Source organism: Stenella coeruleoalba (assembly GCF_951394435.1).
Source record: "Stenella coeruleoalba genome assembly, chromosome: 15".
Lineage (NCBI taxonomy): Eukaryota > Metazoa > Chordata > Mammalia > Artiodactyla > Delphinidae > Stenella > Stenella coeruleoalba.
The window spans coordinates 54,962,146-54,982,398 of NC_137161.1; the positions used below are offsets into that span (position 1 = coordinate 54,962,146).

Below are 20,253 nucleotides of genomic sequence, written 5' to 3' on the forward strand. Positions count from 1 at the left end.
TCTAAGCGGAGATATGCAAATGGTATGTAAATAACCCACCTGGCCCTCCCCACTCTTTCTCACCTCTGGATGTGGAGAGGCGCATGATGGGAAAATCTGAGTTGAGAGCCCCATGCTATATAATCAGAGTTCTCTGGCTATAAGGTAATGATGGTCCCAGGAGACTGGTTCAGGGAAGCATGCCAAGCCCTTTTAGTTCCTCAGGACATTTCAGTGAGTGTTCAAATTTTCTTGGACTGAGCAAGGGATTGGGGTGGAGATGGGGGAGCAATTATAACCCTTGATTATGAAGGAAGGAATGGTGATTGCTTCTGCAGCTGAAACAAATAGAAATCATCTTCGTAATAACCGCAATTGTTTTCTCCCTCCCTCCTCTGCCTCGGTTCACAAAATACCTTATTAAATCTGGAGAATAAAAATATGCCTGGGGTAATGGTTTATTATTAGAATAAATAATAGGCAGTATGTCTCCCCCACCTTGCAAGTTATCAGATGCAAAGATATTTAGCTGGTTTCACCTGTAAACGTGCATACATGTATCGGGCCAGCCGGGCTCTTCGTGGCCAGGGGCTGCCCTTTCACTTCAAGACCAGCATCAGGCCTGAAATTAACAACTCCAAGAGACTGCATCCTTGCAGGAAGCAGATGGATGCGGGAAGCTGAAGGGGATCCATGCCAGGTGCCGCTTGTGCTGCCACCTCTTGCTTGGTGTTTGTCTGTGGAATCCGTCTGCCTGCACAGCTTTGTCCCAGATCTGGGGGACTTGTTCTGTTGCTAATGGGGTATTTAACAAGTGGGTTCATGGCACAGCAAGTGCATAAAGCATATCCTCCAAAGAAAACTGCTCTTTAAAACCTGTTATTTGAGGTTCGCTCCAGTTCTGCGGGCATCCTGACCTCTGACATCCCTTTAATCAGATAACCAACACTTGACTCTCCCTAGTGACTTACATCTGGAACAGTGGGTCTCTTGTGATAAGTACCAACAGCATCAAACGATATGGTTTTACAGGGAACAGCAGGAGACGCAGTGCTCACTCACAGTTGTGTAGTGTCTGACATATACCATACATAAGTCATTTAAGTGCTAAAAATACTAAGTAGTTTGAGATGTTCATGACATGCTCAATAAATTACCCCTAAGCACTGCTGGCCATCAGTTAAATATGTTAGAGCTTTCAGTCTTTGGGTTTATCTGTTCATGTTTACATATAACACCAAACCAATGATTTTTCTTTTCCAACTAGTATTCAGCCTTGCCAAGCTCTTTCCCCGTTCTCCCGACCCCCTTTGGCTCCCCTCCAAATCTGGCACCTTTACAAAATCAGATGAGATTTTAGTAGCAGATTCTGGTTTTCCCCAAGGTTAAAATAAAAATGTTTGGGGAGAAGATGAGTGGATCCCCCAAGTTCTCTCAAGTGCATTTTCTTCAATAATACGGCACGAGTCAGAATCGAGTTAATTAATCATGGCTGACCTGACTCACTGTTGTGGCTTTTTGTTTTCATTTTTGCAGTTGATTATTCCTCACTTCCTCTTCTGAAGTCTAAGCGCTTACTACTTTCAGGCACTATATTTTCTCCCTTAGACCAAAAAGAAACAACAGCCAGAACAAGTAATGGGATCTATATTTGCTTATCTGACATAAACGATCCTGTTTTCTTTGAATCAGAGGACACACTTCACTGTAGGATGCAGTTGGAAGAAAGTAGTGGGCTTTATTACAATCATATGATGACTTGGATTATATTCAGGGATTTCAGGTCTTCATAAACTCAGATCTCTAATAAACATTTTATATCAGAACCCAGAAGTAGCTTGGGCAGATCAACCTTTCTCCTTGTTTTATACTTTCCTACTGAAGAGAGTCTACACTAAAATACATAATGTCCCGGAAAATTTGGAGTTGAAGTTTCCCAATTTGTAACTCTTTTGGTGCTCTGGGGAGTTATTTATAGCGACCATTAACTGAGTACCCACCCTGTGCCAGGTCAGACCTGGATTTGATGCTGTACATGCAATTTCTCATTTAATCATTCAAAAACACTTTTAACTCTCAGCTTTTTAAAAGGTATTATTATGACCACTGTTCATTTGATTTAGAAAAGCAGTGCACGCTCATTGCAAGAAGTTGAACTAAGGTTAAAAGTGAGAAAAAGCTTCATTACTACCTGGTCCTCATTATTATTCTCATTCCCAGGACATAATTTGCATGCTTTTGTTTGCAGTTTGGTGTTTATCATTCCATATTTTTTCCAGGTATGAATGGATATATGCACACATGCGCATATGTACAGGTTTTAAACAAACATTGGATTGTATTTTAAAAAGCAGTTCAACTTTCTTTGTTTTGTTCATTCTCTCATGAGCACCCTTCCATAGGAGTAAATTTCTTTTTTTAAATTGAAAAAAATATAGTTGATTTACAATGTTGTGTTAATTTCAGATGTATAGCCGAGTGATTCAGTTATCATATATATCTAATATATATGTTCTTTTTCAAATTATTTTCCATTATAGGTTATTAGAAGATATTAAGTGATCAGCATATAGTTCCCTGTGCTATACAGTAGGTCCTTGCTGTTTATCTATTTTATATATAGTAGTGTGTATCTGTTTCAGTACATTTCTAATGAACCCATAGTATTCCATAGTGTAGATCAAGGGTTGGAAAATTATGGCCACAAGCCAAATCTGGCCCACCAGCTATTTCTGTAAATAAAGTTTTATTGAAACACAGCTGCAGCCATTTGTTTACACATCATTTATGGCTGCTTTCCTGCCACAATGGCAGGGTTGAATTGGGGTAGTAGAGACAGAGACACTATGGCCCCAAAGCCAAAAATATTCACTATTTGGCTCTTTACAGAACAAGTTTTCCCACCCCTGTTATAGAGGAACCACAATTTATTTAACCAGCACTGATGGATACTGATATTCTGAAGTTCCAGTTCTGTGCTATGAAAACACTGCCCTTCCTTCCCCATTGAATGGAAGGAAATGCACATTCTGTGTCATGATAGCTGCCGACTGCCCTCCACAGGTGGTAGCAATTTACCACTCATCCATGGGGCTTAGGAGGACCTATTTACCCACCCATTGCAAAAGGATAATATCAAACCTTTCAAAATTTCAAGCCAGCTATTGTCCTCATTTTTTTTTTTTAAAGGAATCAGAAACTCAAAAAGTGTCATTACTTCAGCCAAATTCACATGGCCTATGGGGAGTAAAGCCAGGATTTAAACCCGAATTGTTTGGTCTAGTGTTCTGTCTGAAACAAACGCCCCCATCCCCCCCCACTCTCACATGAATATTAATAGCAATTTCTAGTATTTGTTGAATTAAATATGCCAGGTGCTTTGCTTAGTACTTTATATAGGTTATCTTATTTTGAGCTCACAACAAAATTAGATACTAGGTAGGCACCATGTTATCCCCATTATACAGGTGGGGAAATTGAGAACAGAGAGATTTTACAGTGTGGCTAATGTCATGTAGACGATACACCATGATTGGTCTCAGGCAGTCTGATGCCTGAGCCTCCAATCTTCACTGTGGAGAAAACTCCATCTGCAAAAGGACCAGTGGGTTGTTACTGGAGAAATTTAATTTGGTGGAAAGTGTTCCACTCTAAACCCAGTCTAAACCCAATCTAACCACAAGAATCCGAGTGTGTAGATCTATGCATTTATTTAGCCAGACATCACAGTCATTTCATGTTTTGTTGCAAAACCACAAGCATGTAAACAGTCAGCAAAAAAAGCACCTGCTAAAGACAAATGAGGTGCAGATCGGAGGGTGGGTATCTGTGGTTTGGGTTGGTTTCCTTGGCACTGGGAGCTGTGTGCTGCAGTGATTCAGAGGGGGACTTGACTCGAGCCCTCTAGATAGTAATTCCCTCTCTGATACTTCCTAGATTTATGACTTCAGGAAATCACTTCATCTCTCTGGACCTCAGTTTCCCCATCTGTAAAATGGAGCTAAGGATCCTGCCTACTCACCAACTGGTCAGCATTAACTGAGGTCTTCCTGAAAAGCATTTAGCACATTTTCTGGCATGTTGTAAACACCAGATAAATTTTAACTACTATTAATGTGAAATGTGTTTTGCTTTAAAATGATTAAAATCATTATTTTCCTGCCAGTATAATTAAAATCGAGCAACATATAAAGGTGTTATGATATTAATGTGCTTTCCCTACTCCCCCCACCCCCGCCCCCAGTATCATCTCCCTTACTTTGTTCTACCTTTAACTGTGCTGTTTGCAATTTCATCTTCTCAAATCCTTGAGTAGGTCAGCCCACCCAACTCTTACTCATCCAGTAAGGGTTAGACCAAGGGCTCCATCTCCTAAAACACCTGACTGACACCTCCCTCTACTTTTTTCCCCACCCAACAGGCTGGGTCGGTGCCCCTCTCCTTTGGGTGCCTGGGGTATCCTATGTTTTCCCTTATTATCACACTTATGACCCTGCATTATAATCTTCACCTTATTCCTCTCTCTTCCCTTGTCTTTGAGATTGTTTTAGGAAAGGCGCTGGGTATCATTTACACCTGCATCCCCTTCCATTAGCACAGTATTAGTCAGATAGTAGGAACTCAGAGTACACATGTCAGATGTATGCAATAATCCTGAAATGCATCAAGGAAAAGGCAAACGGTAGCACTCACCCTGGGTACTTTGAAGCATGCTTTTATAGGACAATGCCATCTTATTTTGGAAGAATTTATAACGATTACGAAAATGGCAAATCCGAGAAAGGTACAGAGGTACCAGTTGATTTGATTTACTGAGTTCTATGCTGTTAGACTTCTTTGGTGCTCTTCTGAATAATTCATAGCTGTCCTGAGAACTGGAATTTCCAACGTTCTATTATTACAAACAAGACAACATACATATCTATTTATCCATTCATTTATTGTGTGTCTTCTTATTTCTCTGACTCCTACTTTTCCCAATTCAAGTTAATCTCTTGCCAGTTTCCTCTTGCTCTTGTCTCTTCCACCACATTGAATTACTTGCACTTGTGTAATCCCACTGGGATTTTCACACATTTCCCTCTCTCCTTGAAATAATTTTTTTCATTCTTTTTCTGGATACATTTTCTAAAAAAACAAACAAAAACTACTAACATCTTTTTTCAACTCTCTAAGACAAGGTTGTTGTCCCTTCTATGTGCCCTTAGCACATCTTTTACTTTCACTGTAGCAAATGTTCTCTGTATTGTAATCGTCAATTAACTCATCATTTTTCCTGCTTACACAACGAGTTTTGGAAGTATTCTTTGCTATTGTATTCCCAGTGCCTAGAACAATGTCTGATATCCAGACGGTGATATATATATATATATATATATATATATATACACATATATGTGTGTGTGTGTGTGTGTGTGTGTGTGTGTGTGTGTGTATATATATATATATATGTATATATTTGTTGAATATATGGAGGGACAAATGGTGGATGGGAAAACAAATAAATGGACTCCAAACATTATCCTAATCTCTAGAAAAAGAAAGCTGAATAAGACTCAGTTCTTTCCCTTGAAGATCCAGTCTGATGTGTGGGAGGGGAAATACTTGTAATAAGGTCAGGATAAAGCAGAAAGAACTGATAAGAGAGAGCTCAAAGTCAGGAGAAGATGAAAAAGGCTGAGTCTGAGAAAGATTCTGTGGCCCTGTTGACTAGATGAAGATAGGAGATGGGGGAAGATGAATCCCTGCTATTAAACATCTCGTTCAACCAGGAGAGCAAAGGGCCTCATGCTGGAGATTATTGCTTCAGTGTCTAACCTTTCATAAGTGCTTACTTGGCAGCCCTATCGAGAGTGGTATTTGATTCTCTGGAAGCATCTTAAAGGAGCAGCATCAGACTTCCCACTGTCCCTTTTTTTTTTCATTTAGGCTATAAAATATATTGGTTTTGTGCATTAGTGCCATGGGAGAAAAAAAATATCACATGCTAGTTTCCAAATGAAATGGCATTTAGTAAAGTGTACATTTAAGATAATTTTCAAGGCTGGCTTTTAAAGAGTACATAGGAAGAGTCTTTCTTCATAACAGATGACGAGGAGTTACAGGTGCCTCTTCTGAACCTCTCCCATAATGGTGATGGGGAATCTTTTTAAGAACGTCATTAGGTTTAGCAATAACTTAGCCTTCAGAGCATCATTACATCCTGCTTGGATTGTGGTGTGACGACCACAGTCCCGTGATAGGACTCAGCCCATCTTGCATAACTGGCTATTTGCACTTGATGACCTCTAGGGAAAGAAGAGGAGGGCACCTGCCACCTTACCCAGAAGATGTGGGTGTTACTGAGTTGATTTCTAAACAAAGAGGTGATGGCAGGTGTAGGTTCTATTATGCAGCAGTAGAGTATGGTAGAGTTGACATCCAATTCACAAAGAATTTATGGCATTGGGCAGGAACATGGCCCCAAAGGAGAAGCTGGATATTGTTAGTAGAATATGGACAATGTTACTAGAATATGGATGCTGTGCAGGAAAAAGTATTGCCATCCCTCTTTACTTGCATCTCCCATTCAGTTTTATGTTTTACATGTAGATATGTGGTCCGTTTTGAGTTAATTTTTGTGTAAAGTGTGAGATTTAGATCAAGGTGTTTCACTTGTTTGTTTTTGTTTTGCATAGAGACATCCAATTATTCTAACATCATCTGTCTTGGGGTATATCCATTTTTGTAGTATTAATTTTTTAAGTGGTTACTCTATGGATTATATTACATATACTTCTCTCAGTCTATCTAGAATCAATTTTTACCATTACAATTGGGATGTGGAAACCTTATTGCCATATATGTTCCTTACCCTCCTCTCTTTACGCTGTGTTCATCTTGCGGGTTGCATATACATACATTTAGAACCGAGTTAGACAATTTTGTAATTTGTTTTCAACCATTAAACATATTTGAAAGAACTCAAAGGGGTACACTAGTCTATTATATTCATATTTACCCATCTATTTACCATTTCCTTTGCTCTTCCTTTATCCTTGATATTCCAAGTTTCTTTCTGGCATTATATTCCCTTTGCCTGGCAATTCTTGTAGCAATTATTTCAGAGTAGTTCTGTTGGCAAAGAATTTTCTTAGTTTCCTTAATATTTCATCTTCATTTCTAAAGGATATTTTCATTGGAATTAGAATTCTGGGTTGAATTTAGCACTTAAAAATCGTGTGTAGAGTTCCTTCTGCTATCCAGCATATAGCTGATTTACTTTGCTGTACAGCAGCAGCTAACACAACATTGTAAAGCAACTCTACCCCAATTTAAAAAAAAAATGTGTGCCACCTCCTTCCTGACTCCCTGGTTTTTGTTTATTTAAGTGAGAAATCCACAGTTATTTAAATCGTTTTTTACTCTCTTACAATATTGCATCATTTGTCTCTGTTTCCAAAGCCCCCACCCCCGCCCAGATTATATCTGGATGTGAGTTTCTTTGGGTTTACCTCCTTAGGGTTTGCTGAACTTGTTGAATTTGTGGGTTTATATCTTTTGCCAAATGTGGGGAGTTTTCAGCCGTGATTTCCTCAAATAATTATCTGCAGTGAACTTTATTCTAGATTTCTTTATTCTAGAATTTATCTTTATTCTAGAATTCCAGTGACATGAATGTTATACTTTCTGCTGTTGTTACAAGTCCTTGAGTTTCTTTTTCTTTTTTTTTTTTCCCCTCTTTGTTTATTTTGGATACTTTTTACTGATATGTACTCAAATTCATTGAGTGCCCTCCTGCTATCTCTATTCTACATTTAAACTTTTTCAGCAACTTTATTTTTTTTTTTAATTTGGGTTATTGATTTTTACAGTTCTAAAATTTACATTTGGTTCCTCTTTATGTCTTCTATCTCTTTGCCAGTACTGTCTATTTTTTTAATTAGTTTTAACTGTTTCTGCCCTTACTTGTTGGAGCATTTTTATAATAGCTACTTAAAATCTGTATTTGATAATTCCAGCATCCATGTCATCTCAGTGTTGGTGTCTGTGACTGTCTTTCCCCATGTAAGTTTAGATTTTCCTGTTTCTATGCCGAGTAATTTTGGTTGCACCCTGGGTATGTTGAATATTATGTTATGAGATTCTGGGTCTTGTTTTTTTTTTTTTTTTTAATATTTATTTATTTATTTGGCTGTACCGGTCTTAATTGCGGCACGTGGGATCTTCTAGGTGTGGCATGGGGATCTAGTTCCCCTACCAGGGATCGAACCCTGGCCCCCTGCATTGGGAGCACGGAGTCTTAACCACTGGACCACCAGGGAAGTCCCTCTGGGTCTTGTTTAAATCCTATGGAAATGGTTGATACTTTTGCTTTACCAGGCAATCAACCCAGTTGGATTTAGGCTGAAAGTTTCTACCTTCCTTCTATGGTTTTGTTTCCAGTATCAGTTCTGCTTTCAAAGCCTTTGCTTTGGATCTCATATGTGTGCATCCCAGTAGCCAGTCTGGAACCTGAGCAGTAGTCTATTCAGTTCAGTTCTCAAAGTCTATGGTACCTATTTAGGGTCACATGCACACACATCTAAGTTCAGGGGTGTGTCCAGAGTTCATGAAAGTAGTGCATGAAGTCATTTTCCCAAACTCTTTCCTCTCTAGAAATCTCAAATTTTTTGTTTTGTTTTGGATTTGGTTTCCTAGGGCTCCCTTTTTGGTCCACCAGCCAGAAAGCTGGTGCTTTTTAACCCTGTTCATATGTTTCTGCTACTGAGCCTACAATTTGGGGCCAAGCAGCAAGAGGAAAGAAAAAAATTAACAGAGGGTTGCCCCATCTCCTGGGACCACAGCTTCTCAGATCATAGAGGAGGTTTTCCACTCTCAGACTGTTGGGCGTCTCTCTGTGTCTCTGTGTGGGTGCCCAGTTCTGGGCTCTAGGCTGCTGTGAATCCATGCCAGGGGATACTGACGAGAGAAGGGGGAGGAACTCACCGCTTATCCAGTATTCCGGTCTGCTTCTCTGCTCCACCTGCTACTATTTAATTTTCAGAGACCCTTCATAGTTGTGTCATGCATTCTATCTAGATTTTTTTTTCAACATTTTACTTTTTATTGAGGTAAAATTGGTGAACAACATTATATTAGTTTCAGGTGTAAAACATAGTTATTTGATTATTGTATACACTACAAAATAATCAACATACTGTATCTAGTTACCATCTGTCACATTACAATTTACCCCACTTCACCCATTTTTTCCACCCACCCCAATCCAGTCCCCCTCTGATAACCACCAATATGTTCTCTGTATCTATGAGCTTTGTTTTGTTTCCTTTTTTGTTTTGTTTTTTAGATTCCATATATAAGTGAAATCATACAAGTGAAATCATACAGTATTTGTCTTTCTCTGCCTGAATTATTTCATATGGCATACTACTCGCAATGTCCATCCACTGTGTTGCAAATGGCAAGATTTCCTTCTTATCTAGATTTTATAGTTGCACTGCGCGGGGGAGACAGAGTGAAGTATGCTTACTCCATCTTACCTGGAACCAGGACCTCATCACCCGCCTGGTTTACTTGACTATAAAGTTCCCATTTTAGCCACTTGAGTGTACAGAGTAAGGGCATTAAATACATGCACAATATTGTGCAACTATCACTGTCTAGTTTCAGAACTTTCTTGTCACCCCAAATCTAAAAACTCCAAACCCACAAAGCACTCACTCACTCCCCTTTGGCCCTTCCCCAAATCCCCTCGCAACCACTAAACTGCTTTCTGTCTCTATGGATTTGCCCCACTTTATTTTTTATTTATTTATTTATTTTTACATCTTTATTGGAGTATAATTGCTTTACAATGGTGTGTTAGTTTCTGCTTAATAACAAAGTGAATCAGTTATACATATACATATGTTCCCATATCTCTTCCCTCTTGCGTCTCCCTCCCTCCCACCCTCCCTATCCCACCCCTCCAGGCGGTCACAAAGCTCCGAGCTGATCTCCCTGTGCTATGCGGCTGCTTCCCACTAGCTATCTACCTTACGTTTGGTAGTGTATATATGTCCATGCCTCACTCTCGCTTTGTCACAGCTTACCCTTCCTCCTCCCCATATCCTCAAGTCCATTCTCTAGTAGGTCTGTGTCTTTATTCCTGTCTTACCCCTAGGTTCTTCATGACATTTTTTTTTCTTAAATTCCATATATATGTGTTAGCATACGGTATTTGTTTCTCTCTTTCTGACTTACTTCACTCTGTATGACAGACTCTAGGTCTATCCACCTCATTAAAAATAGCTCAATTTCGTTTCTTTTTATGGCTGGGTAATATTCCATTGTATATATGTGCCACGTCTTCTTTATCCAATCATCCGATGATGGACACTTAGGTTGTTTCCATCTCTGGGCTATTGTAAATAGAGCTGCAATGAACATTTTGGTACATGACTCTTTTTGAATTATGGTTTTCTCAGGGTATATGCCCAGTAGTGGGATTGCTGGGTCATATGGTAGTTCTATTTGTAGTATTTTAAGGAACCTCCATACTGTTCTCCACAGTGGCTGTATCAATTTACATTCCCACCAACAGTGCAAGAGGGTTCCCTTTTCTCCACACCCGCTCCAGCATTTATTGTTTCTAGATTTTATGATGATGGCCATTCTGACTGGTGTGAGATGATATCTCATTGTAGTTTTGATTTGCATTTCTCTAATGATTAGTGATGTTGAGCATTCTTTCATGTGTTTGTTGGCAGTCTGTATATCTTCTTTGGAGAAATGTCTGTTTATGTCTTCTGCCCATTTTTGGATTGGGTTGTTTGTTTTTTTGTTATTCAGCTGCATGAGCTGCTTAAAAATTTTGGAGATTCATCCTTTGTCAGTTGCTTCATTTGCAAATATTTTCTCCCATTCTGAGGGTTGTCTTGTTTATGGTTTTCTTTGCTGTGCAAAAGCTTTGAAGTTTCATTAGGTCCCATTTGTTTATTTTTATTTCCATTTCTCTAGGAGGTGGGTCAAAAGGATCTTGCTGTGATTTATGTCATACAGTGCTCTGCCTATGTTTTCCTCTAAGAGTTTGATAGTTTCTGGCCTTACATTTAGGTCTTTAATCCATTTTGAGCTTATTTTTGTGTATGGTGTTAGGGAGTGATCTAATCTCATACTTTTACATGTATCTGTCCAGTTTTCCCAGCACCACTTACTGAAGAGGCCCTCCTTTCTACACTGTACATTCCTGCCTCCTTTATCAAAGATAAAGGTGACAATATGTGCATGGGTTTATCTCCGGGCTTTCTATCCTGTTCCATTGATCTATCTTTCTGTTTTTGTGCCAGTATCATACTGTCTTGATTACTGTAGCTTTGTAGTATAGTCTGAAGTCAGGGAGCCTGATTCCTCCAGCTCCATTTTTCGTTCTCAAGATTGCTTTGGCTATTCGGGGTCTTTTGTGTTTCCATACGAATTGTGAAATTTTTTGTTCTAGTTCTGTTAAAAATGCCATTGGTAGTTTGATAGGGATTGCACTGAATCTGTAGATTGCTTTGGGTAGTATAGTCATTCTCACAGTGTTGATTCTTCCAATCCAAGAACATGGTATATCTCTCCATCTATTTGTATCATGTTTAGTTTCTTTCATCAGTGTCTTATAATTTTCTGCATACAGGTCTTTTGTCTCCTTAGGTAGGTTTATTCCTAGATATTTTATTCTTTTTGTTGCAATGGTAAATGGGAGTGTTTTCTTGATTTCACTTTCAGATTTTTCATCATTAGTGTATAGGAATGCCAGAGATTTCTGTGCATTAATTTTGTATCCTGCTACTTTACCAAATTCATTGATTAGCTCTAGTAGTTTTCTGGTAGCATCTTTAGGATTCTCTATGTATAGTATCATGTCATCTGCAAACAGTGACAGCTTTACTTCCTCTTTTCCAATTTGGATTCCTTTTATTTCCTTTTCTTCTCTGATTGCTGTGGCTAAAACTTCCAAAACTATGTTGAATAAGAGTGGTGAGAGTGGGCAACCTTGTCTTGTTCCTGATCTTAGTGGAAATGCTTTCAGTTTTTCACTATTGAGGACGATGTTGGCTGTGGGTTTGTCATATATGGCCTTTATTATGTTCAGGAAAGTTCCCTCTATGCCTACTTTCTGCAGGGTTTTCATTATAAATGGGTGTTGAATTTTGTCAAAAGCTTTCTCTGCATCTATTGAGATGATCATATGGTTTTTCTCCTTCAATTTGTTAATATGGTGTATCACGTTGATTGATTTGCGTATATTGCAGAATCCTTGCATTCCTGGAGTAAACCCCAGTTGATCATGGTGTACGATCCTTTTAATGTGCTGTTGGATTCTGTTTGCTAGTATTTTGTTGAGGATTTTTGCATCTATGTTCATCAGTGATATTGGCCTGTAGTTTTCTTTCTTTGTGACATCCTTGTCTGGTTTTGGTATCAGGGTGATGGTGGCCTTGTAGAATAAGTTTGGGAGTGTTCCTCCCTTTGCTATATTTTGGAAGAGTTTGAGAAGGATAGTGTTAGCTCTTCTCTAAATGTTTGATAGAATTTGCCTGTGAAGCCATCTGGTCCTGGGCTTTTGTTTGTTGGAAGATTTTTAATCACAGTTTCAATTTCAGTGCTTGTGATTGGTCTGTTCATATTTTCTATTTCTTCCTGATTCAGTCTTGGCAGGTTGTGCATTTCTAAGAGTTTGTCCATTTCTTCCAGGTTGTCCATTTTATTGGCATAGAGTTGCTTGTAGTAATCTCTCATGATCTTTTGTATTTCTGCAGTGTCAATTGTTACTTCTCTTTTTCATTTCTAATTCTATTGATTTGAGTCTTCTCCCTTTTTTTCTTGATGAGTCTGGCTAATGGTTTATCAATTTTGTTTATCTTCTCAAAGAACCAGCTTTTAGTTTTACTGATCTTTGCTATCGTTTCCTTCATTTCTTTTTCATTTATTTCTGATCTGATTTTTATGATTTCTTTCCTTCTGCTAACTTTGGGGTTTTTTGTTCTTCTTTCTCTAATTGCTTTAGGTGCAAGGTTAGGTTGTTTATTCGAGATGTTTCCTGTTTCTTAAGGTAGGATTGTATTGCTATAAACTTCCCTTTTAGAACTGCTTTTGCTGCATCCCATAGATTTTGGGTCGTCGTGTCTCCATTGTCATTTGTTTCTAGGTATTTTTTGATTTCCTCTTTGATTTCTTCAGTGATCAGTTCGTTATTAAGTAGTGTATTGTTTAGCCTCCATGTGTTTGTATTTTTTACAGATCTTTTCCTGTAATTGATATCTAGTCTCATAGCATTATGGTCGGAAAAGATACTTGATACAATTTCAATTTTCTTAAATTTACCAAGGCTTGATTTGTGACCCAAGATATGATCTATCCTGGAGAATGTTCCATGAGCACTTGAGAAAAATGTGTATTCTGTTGTTTATGGATGGCATGTCCTATAAATATCAATTAAGTCCATCTTGTTTAATGTATCATTTAAAGCTTGTGTTTCCTTATTTATTTTCATTTTGGATGATCTGTTCATTGGTGGAAGTGGGGTGTTAAAGTCCCCTACTATGGATGTGTTACTGTCAATTTCCCCTTTTATGGCTGTTAGTATTTGCCTTATGTATTGAGGTGCTCCTATGTTGGGTGCATAAATATTTACAATTGTTATATCTTCTTCTTGGATCGATCCCTTGATCATTATGTAGTGTCCTTCTTTGTCTCTTCTAATAGTCTTTATTTTAAAGTCTATTTTGTGTGATATGAGAATTGCTACTCCAGCTTTCTTTTGGTTTCCATTTGCATGAAATATCTTTTTCCATCCCCTTACTTTCAGTCTGTATGTGTCTCTAGGTCTGAAGTGGGTCTCTTGTAGACAGCAAATATATGGGTCTTGTTTTTGTATCCATTCAGCCAATCTGTGTCTTTTGGTGGGAGCATTTAGTCCATTTACATTTAAGGTAATTATCGACATGTATGTTCCTATTACCATTTTCTTAATTATTTTGGGTTCGTTATTGTAGGTCTTTTCCTTCTCTTGTGTTTCTTGCCTAGAGAAGATCCTTTAGCATTTGTCATAAAGCTGGTCTGGTGGTGCTGAACTCTCTCAGCTTTTGCTTGTCTGTAAAGGTTTTAATTTCTCCATCAAATCTGAATGAGATCCTTGCTGGGTAATCTTGGTTGCAGGTTTTTCTTGTTCATCACTTTAAATATGTCCTGCCAGTCCCTTCTGGCTTGCAGAGTTTCTGCTGAAAGATCAGCTGTTAACCTTATGGGGATTCCCTTGTGTGTTACTTGTTGTTTTTCCCTTGCTGCTTTTAATATATTTTCTTTGTATTTAATTTTTGACAGTTTGATTAATATGTGTCTTGGAGTATTTCTCCTTGGATTTATCCTGTATGGGACTCTCTGTGCTTCCTGGACTTGATTAACTATTTCCTTTCCCATATTAGGGAAGTTTTCAACTATAACCTCTTCAAATATTTTCTCAGTCCCTTTCTTTTTCTCTTCTTCTGGAACCCCTATAATTTGAATGTTGGTGCATTTAATGTTGTCCCAGAGGTCTCTGAGACTGTCCTCAGTTCTTTTCATTATTTTTTTCTTTATTCTGCTCTGCAGTAGTTATTTCCACTATTTTATCTTCCAGGTCACTTATCCGTTCTTCTGCCTCAGTTATTCTGCTATTGATCCCTTCTAGAGAATTTTTAATTTCATTTATTGTGTTGTTCATCATTGTTTGTTTGCTCTTTAGTTCTTCTAGGTCCTGGTTAAATGTTTCTTGCATTTTGTCCATTCTATTTCCAAGATTTTGGATCATCTTTACTATCATTATTCTGAATTCTTTTTCAGGTAGACTGCCGATTTCCTCTTCATTTGTTAGGTCTGGTGGGTTTTTATCTTGCTCCTTCATCTGCTGTGTGTTTTTCTGTCTTCTCATTTTGCTTATCTTACTGTGTTTGGGGTCTCCTTTTTGCAGGCTGCAGGTTCGTAGTTCCCGTTGTTTTTGGTGTCTGTCCCCAGTGGCTAAGGTTGGTTCAGTGGGTTGTGTAGTGCCTGTGTTCTGGTGGATGAGGCTGGATCTTGTCTTTCTAGTGGGCAGGTCCACATCTGGTGGTGTGTTTTGGGGTGTCTGTGGACTTATTATGATTTTAGGCAGCCTCTCTGCTAATGGGTGGGGTTGTGTTCCTGTCTTGCTAGTTGTTTGGCATAGGATGTCCAGCACTGTAGCTTGCTGGTTGTTGAGTGAAGCTGGGTGCTGGTGTTGAGATGGAGATCTCTGGGAGATTTTCGCCATTTGATATTATGTGGAGCTGGGAGGTCTCTTGTGGACCAGTGTGCTGAAGTTGGCTCTCCCACCTCAGAGGCCCAGCACTGACTCCTAGCTGCAGCACCAAGAGCCTTTCATCCACACGGCTCAGAATAAAAGGGAGAAAAAGTAGAAAGAAAGAATTAGTAGAAGTAGAAAGAAAGAAGGAAAGGAGGGAGGGAGGGAGGGAGGAAGGAAGGAGGGAAGGAAGGAAAAAAGAAAGAAGATAAAATACAATACAGTAAAGTAATATAAAATATAATAAAGTTATTAAAATAAAAACCAATTATTAAGAGAAAAAGAAAAAAAAAGTTTTAAAAACAAACAAACAAAAAAAAAACGGACGGATAGAACCCTAGGACAAATGGTGGAAGCAAATCTATACAGACAAAATCTCACACAGAAGCATACACATACACACTCACAAAAAGAGGAAAAGGGGAAAAAATCATAAATCTTGCTCTCAAGTCCACCTCTTCAATTTGGGATGATTCGTTGTATATTCAGGTATTCCACAGATGCAGGGTACATCCAGTTGATTGTGGAGCTTTAATCCGCTGCTTCTGAGGCTGCTGGGAGAGATTTCCCTTTCTATTCTTTGTTCTCACAGCTACCAGGGGCTCAGCTTTGGATTTGGCCCCACCTCTGAGTGTAGGTCGCCGGAGGGCGTCTGTTCTTCGCTCAGACAGGACGGGGTTAAAGGAGCCGCTGATTCGGGGGCTCTGGCTCACTCAGGCTGCGGGGAGGGAGGGGCATGCAGTGCGGGGCGGGCCTGCGGCGGCGAAGGCCGGAGTGACGTTGCACCAGCCCGAGGCGCGCTGCGTGACGTTGCAGCAGCCCGAGGCGCGCCGCGTGACGTTGCAGCAGCCCGAGGCGCGCCGCCGCGTGACGTTGCACCAGCCCGAGGCGCGCCGTGCGTTCTCCCGGGGGACTTGTACCTGGATCCCGGGACCCCGGCAATGGCGGGCTGCACAGGCTCCCCGGAAGGGGGGTGTGGATAGTGACCTGTGCTCGCACACAGGCTTCTTGGTGGCGGCAGAAGCGGCCTTAGCGTCTCATGCCGGTCTCTGGGGCCCGCGCTTTTAGCCGCGGCTCGCCCCCGTCTCTGGAGCTCCTTTTAAGCAGCGCTCTTAATCCCCTCTCCTCGCGCACCAGGAAACAAAGAGGGAAGAAAAAGTCTCTTGCTTCTTCAGCAGCTCTAGACCTTTTCCCGGACTCCCTCCCGGCCAGCCGTGGCTCACCAACCCCCTGCAGGCTGTGTTCATGCCGCCAAGCCCAGCCCTCTCCCTGCGCTCCGACAGAAGCCCGAGCCTCAGCTCCCAGCCCCGCCCGCCCCGGCAGGTGAGCAGACAAGCCTCTCGGCCTGGTGAGTGCCGGTCGGCCCTAATTCTCTGTGTGGGAATCTCTCCCCTTTGCCCTCCCCACCCCTGTTGCCACGCTCTCCTCTGTGGTTGCCACGCTCTCCTCTGTGGCTCCGAAGCTCCCCACCTCCGCCACCCGCAGTCTCCGCCCGCGAAGGGGCTTCCTAGTGTGTGGACAGTTTTCCTCCTTCACAGCTCCCTCCCACTGGTGCAGGTCCCGTCCGTATCCTTTTGTCTCTGTTTATTCTTTTTTCTTTTGCCCTACCCAGGTACGTGGGGGGTTTCTTGCCTTTTGGGAGGTCTGAGGTGTTCTGCCAGCGTTCAGTAGGTGTTCTGTAGGAGTTGTTCCACGTGTAGATGTATTTCTGGTGTATCTGTGGGGAGGAAGGTGATCTCCGCTTCTTCCGCCATCTTCCCGGAAGCCTATTCCCACTTTATTTTTTTAACAGTTTATGGAGATATAAAGTCTACGTACCATATACACTTCACATACCATAAAGCCACCTATTTGAAGTGTATAACTCACTTCCGTGTGTGTGTGTGTATGTGTGTGTGTGTTTTGTATATATATAGAATTGTACCCATTTCCTTTTTAATATTTTGGAATATCTCCTCCCAGTCCTTTCCTCTTTCTTTTCTTTTATCTTTCTTCCTTTTCTTTAATGATCAATTTCACTGTATATATTTTTTAAAATTTAATTATTTATTTTGGGCAGTGCTGGGTCTTCGTTTCTGTGCGAGGGCTTTCTCTAGTTGTGGCAAGCAGGGCCCACTCTTCATCGCGATGCGTGGGCCTCTCACTATCGCGGCCTCTCTTGTTGCTGAGCACAGGCTCCAGACGCGCAGGCTCAGTAGTTGTGGCTCACGGGCCTAGTTGCTCCGCGGCATGTAGGATCTTCCCAGACCAGAGCGCGAACCCGTGTCTCCTGCATTAGCAGGCAGATTCTCAACCACTGCGCCACCAGGGAAGCCCCAATTTCACTGTATTTTTAACACAAAATCAGAATCATAACATTTGTGCACTTTTGTAGTTACTTTTATTAGAGACTAAATAGTGCCTTTTAAGCATTTCCCATTTCTGTTTTTCAAGACAATGGTTCTAAATGCTGCACATTTTGCCATCCAATCAATGTACTATAATTTACTTTTAATTTTTCTATTATTATACATTGTAATATTTATAGTTTTTAAATAAATAATGTTGCAGTTAATTGATACATAAATAAACATTTGTGTTTAACTCTGTTTCTTTTCTTAAGAGCTATTCTTAGAGGTGATATTTCTGGATTAAAGGGCACAGCAAAGCACAGATTTATAGATTTGGGGCTCCGTTGTATCCTAAATAATGATACCTATTTTTGTTTTAGAGAAAGTAAAAAAGAAACCTTCAGTATAAAATACATAAAATATACATCAAAAGTCAGTTCTTCAGCCTTCTCCTTTAGTGTAAGTTTCAAAAACTCGCAATATATTTGTCAGGTGCTAGGAGTCAGGGGTTACCTCATTGGTGAAAAAAATGCTAGAAATACACAGAATAAGTTGTGAATGCAGACCTAAATTTCATTTTGGCTTAGCTGTTTGAGTTGAAGGTGGAGTCAGCTAGTCCTCCTGGAGGTAGAGTGACCACAGGTCCCAGTTTGCCTTGTCACTCCCACTTTGCATCTGCTGTGCCCGGTGTAATCATTCCTACTATCCCACCCACTCCTTTAACTCACATATTTTTTTTTCCTGTTCGGACAGTAAATTATATGGTCATTCTAAAGACTCATCCTTGATTTTAAGAAGCACATTTTGATAGGGCGAGGATAATCAATGCATGGCATAAGTATCACTAATCTATTTTTCTTTTTGAGCTTGTGGGAGATATCACAACTTGATCAGAGTTTCTTTCTCTGATATGAGCACTGACCTGAGAATTCTCCCCAACACAGTCCTATGGAGGCATACTGCTATCTGATTAGAACTGGACCATACAATGCAACGCATTTGCCAAGGCGTGTAGGTGATACTGTTGGACGCTAGCATTGGCGAAGATGCTGTGTAATGTCCAGTGTTTATTCTTAACTATTTTGAGTGGGCCTTCTGGGAAGAATGCCTGCACCTGTTAGACAGGGCAAGAGGGAAGCCTTCCCCCTGGGCAGCTTTTACCTCCCACACCCTCTACTGCATCCCCTCCTCACCCACCTTCCAGACTCTGGCTCATCTTAGTTGTGTTTCTAGATCACACAGTTGAAACTCCAAGAGAAGCAGAGGCTATTTGGACCTAAAGAAAACATTAAATACATAATTAATTAATTCTGGGTCTGCTTTGAGCCAAGTGATTAGAAGTAATTTTCCATTTTCTTTCATGCTGTTTTCATGCAGAACCTTCTGACTTCCCCCGCCTCTTTTTCTTTTCTTTGTAGGTTTCAAGACAACAGATGAATTGTGAAAGAGAGCAGCTAAGGGTAGGTGTGTCTGCTTGTAAAATACTTCCTGGTTCTCATTTCTGTGTGATAAGCAAAAATTTCCCTGTCTCTCCCCAGACGCAGGGTTCTAAATAGCGGGCTTCATCTTAAGACTGGTTGAGTTGAAAATATTTATTCCAGCTAATTTAGTATTGATTGAGCTGGTAAATACAGTATATCTTCTTTTGAAGTGCCATTATAGTAGATATGGATTTTTTGATTTAGATTCAGCAATAAATACTTCTCTTCTGGAAGTTGTTTGACATCATTGTACTCTTTTTATGTACGACACGAGGTCTAAGTAATAACAAAGGTGAGAAGGATGCCTTGCTGCTTTTTTAATGTGAGTACCAGTCTCTGCTGAGTGGCTCAAATGCTCTCTTGCTGTTAACTGGGTTGGGTGATCCACTAGTAAGTCAAGGGCATTTTCTAGGAGAATTTGAGTCCTTCACAGACCTCTTAGTTTTAGTGGCGTTTGTGTATCTAGGGGAAGGAGACAGAATAAGGAGACAGAATAAACCGCACGTGTTATTTACCTTCCTAAAAACAAAACTCTCTCAGTGCTGAAGTACATTAGATGTAAACAGTGTTGCCTAGATGAGGAGAGAACCGTTTGCTTATAACTGCAGCTTGGTGGCTTCATTCTGCTGTGAAGGTGTCACGGTTGGTTGAGATCCTTCTTGGCATGGATATGGTATTTTAAGAAATATCTGGATTGCCTCCCTGCCGCCGCCGCCATTTGTATTTTTTTTAAAAAGCATCATGTTTTGGATGGATAAATGTGAAGTCATAACTGGCCTGCCTTTAATGTCACTGATGGAAATTGGCAATTTTTACCGGACAGGGTGCCTTATAGTCGTGTCTCCATGTTGTTATAAAAAACTAAAGGATTCTGCTACTTTTAAAATCATAACAGTCAGGTTTGGGGTTGAGGGACCCTTGTGCTCAAAGAGATTTAATACATCCGCATAGTTTATTAAACGTTTCTAATATCATTTATGCAAACTTTTCAGAGCCTTTACTTCATGCCAGTCTCGAGATGACAGTGATTTGCAGATTATTTCCATTTTCCAATGGCTTTTGGCATCAGGTGTGTTAAATCCTTATGTAAAACAAACAACAAAATCTAGTTGTGCGGAACCGAGAACTAGTGGGTTGAGGCTTCCTTCTTCGTTTATGCATA

The 20,253-nt window shown here is 40.2% G+C and overlaps 1 protein-coding gene across 7 annotated transcripts in view; it reads left to right on the forward strand.

Moving 5' to 3' along the window:
• The window catches only part of RBFOX1 (RNA binding fox-1 homolog 1), a gene marked incomplete at both ends in the record, with an annotated part of 1,077,914 nt that overhangs the window by 446,347 nt on the left and 611,314 nt on the right, over positions 1-20,253 (forward strand). For 5 of the 7 annotated variants that reach the window (XR_013831497.1, XM_079944059.1, XM_079944062.1 and 2 more), the window contains 2 exons: positions 15,755-16,603; positions 19,029-19,070. Coding sequence is in view for 6 of the 7 variants with exons in the window: in XM_079944059.1 (XP_079800185.1) it covers positions 16,526-16,603; positions 19,029-19,070 (120 nt within the window). Of the gene's footprint in view, positions 1-15,754; positions 16,604-19,028; positions 19,071-20,253 lie in introns of those variants that run through there. The other 2 variants (XM_079944057.1, XM_079944063.1) reach the window with 1 other exon arrangement.